The sequence below is a fragment of the Micropterus salmoides genome, unplaced genomic scaffold (assembly GCF_014851395.1).
Source record: "Micropterus salmoides isolate LMB-PRFRI ecotype aquatic unplaced genomic scaffold, ASM1485139v1 Ms_hic_scaffold_13, whole genome shotgun sequence".
In the NCBI taxonomy this organism is placed as follows: Eukaryota; Metazoa; Chordata; class Actinopteri; order Centrarchiformes; family Centrarchidae; genus Micropterus; species Micropterus salmoides.
Window position 1 is genome coordinate 11,115,806 of NW_024040374.1, and position 11,865 is coordinate 11,127,670.

Consider the following 11,865-nt stretch of genomic DNA (forward strand, 5'->3'; position numbering starts at 1 on the left):
CCTCAACATTATTATTATAACACCACATTCAAATAATTCAAATAATTAAAAGGAAAAGCAGCACATCACACTTGTGAAGCTGGAACCATGAAATGTTATCATATGAAAAATTACTTAAATGATCATAATAGTTTCACCTTTAACCCAACCGACTAATCGTTTCAGCGATACTTGTATAAAATGTTGGGTGGATTAATTTAACAAAACTTATAACTTAATATTTTATAAACTCTTCATATGTTTTGTGTGTAAAAAGATGAATTTGTAAGGTGGCTACTAAAGCTGTTAGGTAGATGTAGTGAAAAAGTACAGTATTTCCCTTTGAGATGTAGTGAAGTAGAGGGAGAAAGTGGCATGGAAAGAAAACACTCAAGTAAGGTACAAATACTTAATTTGTATTTAAATACAGTACTTGAGTAAATGTACTTAGTTACTGTCCACCACTGAGTACTTTTTAAAGTGTTGTAGATCACTTAACTGACAAATTAACAGAGTGAAACTTTACGATAAGGATGATGAACCTCAAGCGTTAATCTTCTGCTTTGGGTGATGATTTAATCACACAAACCTATACATGCTGTGTTTCACACTCACAAATCTCATTAACACACTCTGAAAACAGGATACAATCACACAGCAAACCTCTGACTTACATGACCACACCGTTGTTATACTCCTTGATTATAGTGAACACAACCTTTCTAGGTTAAAGTGCAAGCTGGAGAATCTGGTTGTAAAAAAGAAAAAGGGGGGGGGAGGCAACAGGTCCCAGAGCGGGCGGGAACAGAAAGATACAGATGTTGTGTGAGTGAGGAATCTGGGTAAAAGGTCACTGTGATGCAAGTAAATGAACAGTGAATCAACCTTTGAATTGTAAATAACAGCTTTCAGTGAGTCCCCCGTGACATCGTAACTTAAAAAAACTGTAGACGAGCGCTACCTTTCACACACTTTTCTTTTCAGCCTCTCTTTAGATGTTAAAAAAAACAAAAGAGACATGCACAAATACAAAACACTGAAGTAAAATTTAATGTTTTTTAATGGATTGCTGGTGATTTGTGTTTGGAATAAAGAATTTACTCCCTGACTGGAATTAGACATAAATGAAATCCAAGTAAATAATAATGGAAAACGTTGTTTTACTAGTTTATGTTTTGAACTGAATCAATGGAGGGGGAACTTAAATTGTGAAAAACAGAACAAAACGAAATGTAGTTAACTGGTCTGTGCCAAGAAACTTCCTGTAAAACCACAACATGTCATTTTTACCCTTTGATTTTGCGCGAATTAAACAAGGGAGATATAACATGTTGATTTGTGAGCTTTAGAGGTGCTGGTAGGTGGATTTTTTTAATCTTCAGACAGAGCCAGGCTGCCCCCAGTCTTTATGCTAAGATATGCTAACCGGAAGTAGCTTCATGGAAACATGAGAGGGGGGTATTGATCTTCTCGTCAAACTATTGGTAAGAAAGTGAATGGGCATATTTCCCAAAATATCAGACATTTCCTTTAATCTAAATATATATGTGTATTTAAACACGGAGGTGAACTGATGCTTATATAGACATAAACTGCTTTTAGACACATTAAATCTCATTACAAGCTCTAAGTGAAACAGTTTTAAAGGATAGGATATAGTATATATAGTTTCACCAATATCTGACAAAAAGCTAAGATTGTGGTTGTCTGCTGCAAGATTTCTATTAATCAAACCAATCCTAAGTCTCTGTTTCACTAATTTTAGGTTTTCTGTAGATTGTCCTTGTCTTGTGTCTGTGAACTGACCGCAATGTTTGAAGTTACTGATTACGACTACACAAACACTCATGGCTGAAAATCACGGCAAAAGCTAAAAATAATTTCTGATCCTGCTGCAGCACCTTTGGGGTTGTTTTTGTCGTTCTAGGTTTAGTTTCCCAACGTGCTGCCCTCCAGCTGAGCATGTCTGAGCCTAAACAGAGTCGGGGGGCGGGTATTTTCCAGAGACTGATGCAACATACCACACACACGTGACAACACCCTCACCTTTCACACACTAACCCAGTGTTGCCTAAAAACACTGTCTACCATCACCACCACCCTGCCCCTCTGTGGAAGCTCATGTACTGTTCATGTGCAGATCTGATGGGACAAGTTGCATTGGTGTAATCTGCGCAGTTAAAGTGCCCTCGAAGATCATAAACTTCCAAGAATGTTTCAAAATGTGTCTTGATTTTTCAGAAACTGTCTTGACTTCCTACTGATGCGAGACTGTGACGTGTTGAGATTTATAATCTGCAGATAACTACACTTAGTCTGATGTTTGGGAACTATATTATCATTTTTCAGATGTCTGCCCATTAGCGTCATCCACCTCTCTCAAACCACAGATACAGAAATGCATGTGTAACACTTGTTTTTATGTTAAAAAATTGCAGGACATAACAGCAATCTACATATTAACTTTGCCACACAGACACATTAAATGTAAGACTAATTTATATTAATTACATGTTTTAGTGTTTAAAGGGAAGTTTTAAACCATGTGTGACAGACCTTAACAGCATAAAAAATCTAATACTTTTTAATCCACAGATTTCCTGTCACTGAAAAGGTGTATTTTGGTCACTTGTGGGGAGCACAACAAGCTATAAACTCACCACAGATATTATCGTGGGACAGAGAACGTGTTAGCACACTACCACCTGGTGAATGTAAGTCCACTATTCACTCTTTTTTAGCTCCTGAGGAAAATATCTGGCTTATCAGCTGCTAAATGCTCCACAATGTTCACCAGATAGTCGCTAACTGTGTCTGTCTGCTGTGTCGTGCTGAGCAGGTAGTGTACAGAAGTGGGGTCCGGGGATCACCAGGGGTCCTTGAGGGGGTGAATGATTTTATTTTCTCTTTATATCCATCAATAAGTAACACAATGACAATGACTATTTTGGTCATGGATTTCATACACTTTCTGTAATAAAACATCTAAAAGCCAAAACCCTATCAGATGGGGGTCCGTGGTCTACTTTGTATCAGTTTTGTGGTCCTTGACGTGAAAACGTTTTAGAACCACTGGTGTACTGTGGGTATTTAAAACTTTTTTTCTCTAAAAACAGATGCCTGCTTCGACTGAAAACAACACTTTGGGAGAGGTGAGCGTGAATCAAAACAGTCAAGTTGCGTCTGAAAAGTTAAACAATTAGCTGAAACTCACTATAAAGCCGAGGAGAGCTGCACAATCAGGTGATATTTCTCTGTAGATTGTAATATAAGATTGTAGATTGTTCATATAAAACAAATTATCAGTGCAGCTTTAATGAATGTATAATATATATCAAATGTGGAAAGGGTCGCTCATAATGAAGCAAACATCGTGAAGCACTAAAGAGCCAGAGAGCCAAAAACAGAGCTATAAGGACAACGAATACTGAACTAGCATTCACCTGGTTGCCAGAACAGGACAAAGAATGAATGCAAATCAGATAATGCTGCTTTAAATAACTGCCAACATTAAAAAGAAGTAATGAATCTAAGAAGAAGTCAGAGCTATAAAAAAAAAACTTAAATGTATTAAATCATTAATAGCAACATCAGTTGGTCATACAAAAGACCACAACATTAAATAGGAAGTAAAACAAGAAAATTCCCGGAGCACAGCAACAACATCCAGGTGCTGGTAGATAGCAGGATGAGGCTATGAAAAGTCAAAAAACAACAAACTACCGCACACTGATCTGACTTTTCTGCATTTATTGGGAGCAACGCGCTTCGCCCATACTGTGTGAGCCTGAGGAAGCTATGGATGAATTAAATAGGAAGTGTTCGCAGATATGCCAGTAAAGTTAGGCAACAACCTAAAAAATATAGAAATACTAAGCTTTGTTGAAAGAGTAATCTAGATTTTATTTTAATTACCCAGCTAAATATAAAAGCCACAATGGATAATCTAAGCAAATACAACTTCATTACAGTAACTTGGAGGAAAGTGAGCGTCTCCAAATTGGAAACCAAGAGGAGAGGTGATAAAATATTTTTGGCAGAAAATGATATCTACATTCACTATCAATGTTTGGAGTCCTGACAGCATTTATCAACAGTGACCAGAGCAAAACATCAAAGCAGTGACTTATATTTAACAGGTCACAAAGGCTACATGAAGGAAAATAAGGGTGCTGTTTCTTTATTTTGAATTATGTCCTCTGAAGAAATGTGCTGGCAGTGTCAATAACAATACAAGAGCAACTAAACTATCAAAACGCCTTCACTTTCTGAACTGGTTTAATAACATCCTGTCTTGATATTCAGTTACAAGATTTTGTGCTGACTACCACCAGAAATTGAAACGAGGGTGATTTTTATACAAACACTGAACCTCCTGGCTGCATCTTAATCATACATTTATTCATGGAAAACAGCTGTTATTGTAACTCGGCCACGTCGTGCACGTCCAAGCTCAACCTCGTCCACACGTCGAACATTTTGTTCTGGTACAGCTGATAGGATGGAAACCCCCGTCGTCCAGCTGATTTCTGCACAGAGCTGCAGCAGAAACAATGCTCTCGTTCACGTGCAGAGGATACGTGCAGAGGAGCAGCATGCAGCGCTTACGTGCACTGCAGCACGAGCCAACATGAACTGTCTCATTCCCGGTACGGTCTCATGATGCGTTCAGGGTGTGTGGCTCCTGGTTCATATTACTCAGTGTTTGTTTTAGCTTTATTTTACTGCACTTTGTAATTGTTCAAATATAGTTCTTCTTTGGCTGTCTGGTTTCATTTTGAGTCATTTTTTTTCTTTTTACAAATTCAACAAATGTCTAAACAAATGTTTTTTTGTTAAAAGACCCCCTTCTGACTTTCACAGCCTATTGTTGGTCTGGAGCCATTATTATTTTGTTTTATGGTTTTACATCTTGTCAGTAGTGTTACTCAGTGACTTCTGTCAAAAATGAACGTTTTTCTATTGTTGACATTGTTGTTTTTGAGCTTCACAAGCAGGCCGCTCTACAGATGGTTAGTCTATGGTCGGTCCACCACCACTATCACTTTGGTCCAGAGTGAAATGTCTCTGCAGCTATTGGAGGTCCGCCACAGGATCTGGTTCAGATATTCATGTTGCCCAGAGAATGATCCCTACTCACTTTGGTGATACCCTCACTTTTCATCTAGCACCACCACAATGTTCACATTTGTGGTTCTAAGTGAAATTTCAACAACAACTATTAGTCCGGACATTCATTCCCTCCGTCTGAATTATAACAACTTTTGTCTTTTGTTCCTGTCCAAAATGTAAGTTTGTCCAACAACTCATTTTCCCATCAGACTCAGCTGTACATTGCATTAAGTGCTAATGAGCAAATGTTAGCATGCAAAATGCTAAACTAAGATTATGAACGCGGTAAACATCAACATGTTACCACTGTCATCGTGAGCATTTTAGCATGCTAACTTTAGCATTTAGCTCAAGGCCAAGTACAGCCTCATCCAGCTGTTAGTATGACTGTAAGCAGATGTGACAATAATAAAAAAAAAGAATAATAATACAAAATTATGATAACACTAATATTACAATTATTAATTATTATTATTAATAATAATATATTATTGTAAAGATGATGCAACATAGCACACGTGACAACAGCCTGACCTTTCACTCAATTATCCAGTGGTGCCACAAAAACAAAGTGTAGAGTGTTTTACATGGTTGAACCAGGATTACAACATTTCAAGAAAGAGGCAAATAAAATCAGGCAATTCAAATAATATAGTAGTAAAAGAAAATGAAAAAACCTAAAGTTATGTTTTGAGAAGTACTGGTAACCAGTGAAGACAAGCTAAAACAGGTCTGATATGGTCTTGTCTGATGTCTTGTTGACAAATCAATACACACGATTAGGGCAGCAACAACAATCATATTATTACAAATGATCTGCTAAATACTTCTTCACTAATTGATTGTTTAGCCTCTAATATGGTGAAATAGTAGAACCCAACACAATTTCCTAAAGCCCGAAATAACGTCTTTAAATTGAAGAACAAAGTAAAGCAGCAAATCTTCACAATCTCAGAGCTGGAAATGGTAAATGTTTGGCATTTTTGGTTCAAAAATAACAATTAATTGATTATTTATATAGATTCAGAATATTTTAAAGAGGTTACAGGGAATTAGTAAGTCCCCAATTAATCTTACCAACGCAATGTACAAAACAGTACGGTCTAGATAACTTCTGTTGTGATTTGGCGCTCTATAAATTAAACTGAATTAAACCTGTAACTTTCTCTTCTCCAAGTGAAATATTTCTTTTAAATGCCTTCCTGATACGAAAGCCGTGGTTTACAAAAATGTGTGTTTGGCATTACATCTGTGCCTCATCAGTAGTACACCACGTGCAGTGTGTCTGGGTGTGTGCGGGTAACTGTCAGGAATTAGTGTGTAAAAAGGCCTGAGGGTTGAACTTTCCCCTACTTCCCACACTGACACCACTATCTTTGAATGTTCTCCAGCATTCCTCATTCATGCTGAAGACACTCGAAGAAAAATACTTTTTGGTCTTTTTTCCCCCAATCAATCTGCATTCACACAAAAAAACTAAAAATCTGAAACTACAAAAACTACACAGAAATCTTGGTTTTGGTTGAGTTTTTTTGTATGAACTGCCCAAATATGTAGAAATACGGAAAACACTGACTATATTAAAACACTATATAGCTACAGTGTGGTGGGGGATGTAAAGGGAGGATTTTTAGGGCTGAAAAATAGACGCTAAAGTTGGATGTATACTGCGTTAGAGGTTGTATTACTGTAAACAGAATATGAATCCTGTGAGATGCAGTTGAAAGGATCTTTGAGCTTGTTAGTTATTCTGTTACATTTAATTACATCTACAACTATGATAATCTATTAAATGTTTAAATCGTTTTTCAGGCAAAAATCCCCAAAATTTACTGGTTGCAGGCTCTCATGTGAAAATTCACAGATTTTCTTGGTCTGGCATTATAGTAAATAAAATGTTTTTGGTTTTGGACTATTGGTTCGGACATGAAAAGGCATTTAAGGATGTCAGCTTGGGCTCTAGGATATTGTGGTGGGCATTTTTCTGACGGACCAAATGACAAATCAGTGAAATGAGAAAATAATAAGCAGATTCATTGCTAATGAAAATAATACAATATGTGAGTATTCGATTAGCAACTACAAGGAGCACAGCTGAAAAAAGACTAATAACATGTAAGATATGTTTACTAAAAATGTATCTTTGCCTTATTTCACCAACAAAGAAACTGACATGTAAAAGTGTTTTGGTAGAAACTGAATCAATTTCACGCCCTGTACCAGTAATTCAGACCTTTTATTGCATCATGGTCCAAGTCCTTAGAAGGGTATCCACTACGACTGACTTTCCACGCCTCCATCCACCCTGCCATCTCCACCTCCAAGCTCCAAACAGCCAATCAGAGGAGCCCTCTGCTGCAGCACTCTGCTATAAAAACGCCTCTGCCATTCAGCAGCACACAACAAAGACAGAGAGACAACAGAACCAGCTTTCATATTGAAGCAGACACAAAAATGAAGATGCCACAGCTTCTCATCTTCCTGTTGACCCTTTTGGTGCACATAGCTGCTGGCTTCCCCACAGACAGAAGAGCTCGGCAGAGCCGGGAGAAACACGCCTCCTGGGATGAAGTGAACGTGGTGGCTCACGGCCTCCTGCAGCTGGGCCAGGGTCTGAAGGAGCACGTGGACAAGACCAAAGCCCAGATGAGAGACGTCAACGCGAAACTCAAAGCCTTCAACGGCACAGTGGCCGAACTGGAGAGGAAGCAGCAGGAGCAAGATGAAGCTCTGAGGGCAAAGAGCGAAAAGGTGGAGGAGAGGGAGAGAATGGTGGTAGAGCAGGCTGAGGAGGTGAAGGTGAAGGTGGAGGCGGTGGAGAAGCAGAGCGAGGACATCCACTCCAGAATGGACAGACTGGAGGAGAAGGTGGATGCGGTGCTAACAGAGCCGACACTGGACAACAACAGTGAACACACAGGAGTCCCATTTATCCAGGTAAGAGAAAAATACTGCTTTCATGTTACTTCAGCTCACTGGAAAAACATTAGTCCCTGTGTGGGGTTTCTTCAAGTCCAAGTCCAAGTCCAATGTAACAAAGCCGTGTCTTTCTGCTGTTACCAGAGGCTGGTGGCAGCTCAGAACCGACGTATTGACCAGCTGGTGGAGAAAATCAAGCAACAGCAAGACAAACTAGAAAAGCAGAGTCTGCACCTGCAAGTACTGCAGAGCAAGGTGAGTTACACCACGTTCAAACAAACACTACACCTCGTTTGATTTAGCCGGTGAGAGGGAACAGACCTGTGAGCTTTGAGCTACAGGATGACAAGACTGATGTTCTGCTTGGATACAAATTTCAGTTTCTTAACCCTGTGACTCTGTGACCCACCAGGTTGCACATAAGAGAGTAAAATCACACAGACGGAGAGACGAAGAGATGGCACTGAGGGGAGAGGCAGAGGAGAGCAAAAGCACATCAGGTAAGAAAAACAAACTGTTTAAAAGTGATGGAGACAAGTCGCTATGTGGGCAAGGAAAAAATGTAAATGGAGTGATAATGTTGAAGGCTTTCACCAGTAATCGTAGTGAGTCTTAGCTGTCTTAGAAAAATTAACAGTGTATAAATAAAAAATCTACACAGCTTATACCATCACAAATGCATACACATATTTTGAGGTAAAACACAAATGCCTGAGAAAATACACGTCTACAGAGCATAGTTGTAAAACCTGAGCAAATGTCATTCAGCAAGAGGAGGAATTTACAGCTCTTAGAGTGCACAGATGCTTGAGCTATTGATCATCCTGAAGTGACATAAGAGCAAAAAAAATAACCTTTGCACCGGAGTTTATTATACTTGACTAGCTGGCAGAGCAGCTCACATTACAGTCCAAAGATCAGGACAGCAGCTTTTCAAACACACCTACTGTATTGTGTGTTTGTTTACATGCTCTGGTCTCAAGCAAGTTATAAAAAGTGTGACGTCAAACCAAAGACTAATCAACAGCTGGCTTCTGACAACTTCTTCAGTCTGAACAGTAAACTATATGATCTGTCTGTTGAATCATCTGACAAGAGGTTTTTCTGTGTTTTCTCAGGTTTGGCCAGAGACTGTCATAATCTGTTCATACAAGGGCAGCGAGCCAGCGGCATCTACACAATCCAACCAGAGGGCTCCCAGCCCTTCAACGTCCTCTGTGAAATGACTTCAGGTGAGTCAGACAGGTTTCAGACAAGTTTCCGTAAGGTCTACTGGTTTGATTATGAAATAACACAAGCTGAGCAAGGCAAGTTTCTATCCAAAACCAGACCAGCTTAAATCGCAGAGACAGCCCTGGTGTTGGGTATCATAGGTCCCTACTAAGAAAATATATTTTAGTTCAAAAGCTTGCACATATCAGCATTGCACGATGCCACAGGAAATGTAAACAGCTCTCACATTTTGGTGGATAAAGAGTAAAGTTCTCCAATACAGCGCCAATCCAATAAGCCTCTTAAGCTCAACCTTTTCTCTCTCTGCTCTCTTTGTGCAGAAGGTGGATGGACGGTCATCCAGAAACGTCACGATGGTTCCCAGAACTTCAATCAGCTGTGGGAAAGCTATAAGGAAGGCTTCGGCAGCCTGAATGGTGAGTTAACAAACTAAAACTTCATTGAACACCTGCATCACAAGAAAACCTCAGCGGTGAATATTAACCTGAACATTTCTCATCCTTTTCAGGTGAGTTTTGGTTGGGCTTGGAGAACATCCACACTCTCGCCAAACAAGGCCAGTACATCCTGCAGGTTGAGCTCTCTGATTGGGCGGGACACCAGCCTGTGGCTCGTTATGGATTCCAGCTTGAAGGAGAAGAGAAGTTGTTCACACTCCACCTGCAGCACGGGCCTTCATCTGGCGCTCAGGAGAAAATAATGATGACTGGTGGTCCTGGGCTTCCTTTTTCCACAGCCGACAGAGACAACGACCTCGCTGCAGACGTCAACTGTGCTGAACTGCTCTCAGGTATGACCCCTTCACTTCCCCCCCAAGACCTTACCACATGAAAACTAAACTGTCTGAATGGCTTGTTACCAGAAAACATGACAATAAAACTAAAAGTGAGTGGCAGTCGTTTATAGAAATCCTCTTTTGTTGCAGGTGGTTGGTGGTTCAGTAGTTGTGGTGAGTCAAACCTCAACGGCAGATACCCCAGAAGGCCGAGTCTGCTCCGGCGACAGCAGCGAGGGATGTTTTGGACTTCCACAAACGGACAAAACACCTCAGTGAGGACCACTCTTCTGAAGATCGCACCCGTCACAATAAAGCTATAAGCAGATCAGTCTCCAAAAGGACAAACAGCAGAGGAAACTACAAAGCAAAACTGAAGGCATCACATTGCTAATTCCAACACGCACATTATTGATCTCTCCTGATCACTCACTGGATCCTGATATTTCTATGCTATGCCATACGATCATCTCAGTCATATTGACTGTTGTAAATGTATTCCCTTTATAAGGGTTTTACTGCTTAATCTTATTTCGCAATACTTGCTGTGTTTTCTAAATAATTCTACTTTCATAATTGTATTATGTATGTTATTTTCAACATGTACACACTTTAAACTTTTTATATTTCATTTATATGAAATGGATGAAAATAAAGTTGTTAAAAAGGTTTAATAAAACCTGACTCTTTGGTCATGCTTGACAGTGTGACGGTGTACAAACACAACCACCACCCAGCCTTACATCAGCTCCTGATCGTCCAATGAAAAATTATAAAGAAACAACGATCATTTTACCAGATCTACAGGTCTTAAAATTACAGTTTTATACAGAGCACCTTACATTGAGTAAAGCCTGTAAGGGTTCTGTTAAGGAGGCACAGTAAATGAGCTTTTAGACACCTTTGTTTTAATCAAAATGAGTTCAAAACAAACCACAAACTTTGATTCAATACATGATTATAGAATGACTTGTGTTGGAAAACCGAGGTTTTAAACATTCTATTTAATCAATTTCTTGCTTCTTTCAAAGTAATTTCTCTTACGGGAGAAAATGTTTTTGTTACAACATGCTGCAATCAAATTTATTTCCATAATTAATATTAATATCTTGACTATCTCACATCCTGAATGACCTGAATTAACAAATGTGAGTTTGTTGCCCCTGTACTGACAGACAGCATGTTTATGTGGGTATATGGTGGCCATGGGTCATTTTATAATCAAACTGATTTTCAATTAATGGCTTTTGGCGGCTTCACATTTTTTACACATCTACACATTATATACTGTAATTTAGTTAAAACTTTTCATGTATTTCAAAGAGGATTTGTTTGGCACTGCTGCTCCCTGCTAGTCTTTGTGTGTCAGGGTCAGAGAGATGAAAAACAACTGAAGCTCTCGCACATTGTACATACACGTGAAACGGTTCTGTTGTGTCTGTGTTTACCGCTGTTCCAGGTTTGATTACATTACAGGAAATATATGAAGAGGATAAAACTCTTCCAGCTTACATTTCTGACTCTCCCCTCAGAAAAAGTCTTTGTTATTGTTATTGTCAGAAAAGTAACCGCTGAAGAGGCAGTTCATGTTTTTATTGTTTGAATTGGGGGTCTGAGGATAGACAGTCTCATGTACAGCTTTGAAGGCTCTTTGAGGTAAATGTATGATTTTGGGTTAGTAAAATTGACTTGACTTTAGTTATGTCTATGTTGATCGGACTTGTCCTCATAAGCCCTGAGGCTTATTCATTGAGGTTCATTAAGTTGGTTTATGTTCTGAGGTTAATCGCTTTAATTGTGCTTCCTCACCTTTCCCCTAAACTCAAACATCCCAAAAGACCCACGAC

The 11,865-nt window shown here is 39.2% G+C and overlaps 1 protein-coding gene across 1 annotated transcript; it reads left to right on the top strand.

The window, feature by feature from the left end:
- Positions 1 to 7,477: 7,477 nt before the first annotated feature.
- Positions 7,478 to 10,687, top strand: LOC119900507 (angiopoietin-related protein 4-like). Its single transcript, XM_038715519.1, has 7 exons — positions 7,478 to 8,028; positions 8,155 to 8,265; positions 8,423 to 8,510; positions 9,129 to 9,242; positions 9,564 to 9,659; positions 9,752 to 10,033; positions 10,169 to 10,687. The coding sequence occupies exons 1-7, from the start codon at positions 7,546 to 7,548 to the stop codon at positions 10,339 to 10,341; spliced, it is 1,347 nt and encodes a 448-aa protein (XP_038571447.1). The 5' UTR covers positions 7,478 to 7,545; the 3' UTR covers positions 10,342 to 10,687.
- Positions 10,688 to 11,865: the final 1,178 nt, after the last annotated feature.

Excerpts from the sequence above, each read along its gene's own strand:
- LOC119900507 (XM_038715519.1), top strand. The coding sequence starts at position 7,546 with ATGAAGATGCCACAGCTTCTCATCTTCCTGTTGACCCTTTTGGTGCAC. Across the intron at positions 8,029-8,154 it reads CAGGAGTCCCATTTATCCAG|AGGCTGGTGGCAGCTCAGAA; the intron begins GTAAGAGAAAAA and ends TGCTGTTACCAG. Across the intron at positions 9,243-9,563 it reads CCTCTGTGAAATGACTTCAG|AAGGTGGATGGACGGTCATC; the intron begins GTGAGTCAGACA and ends CTCTTTGTGCAG.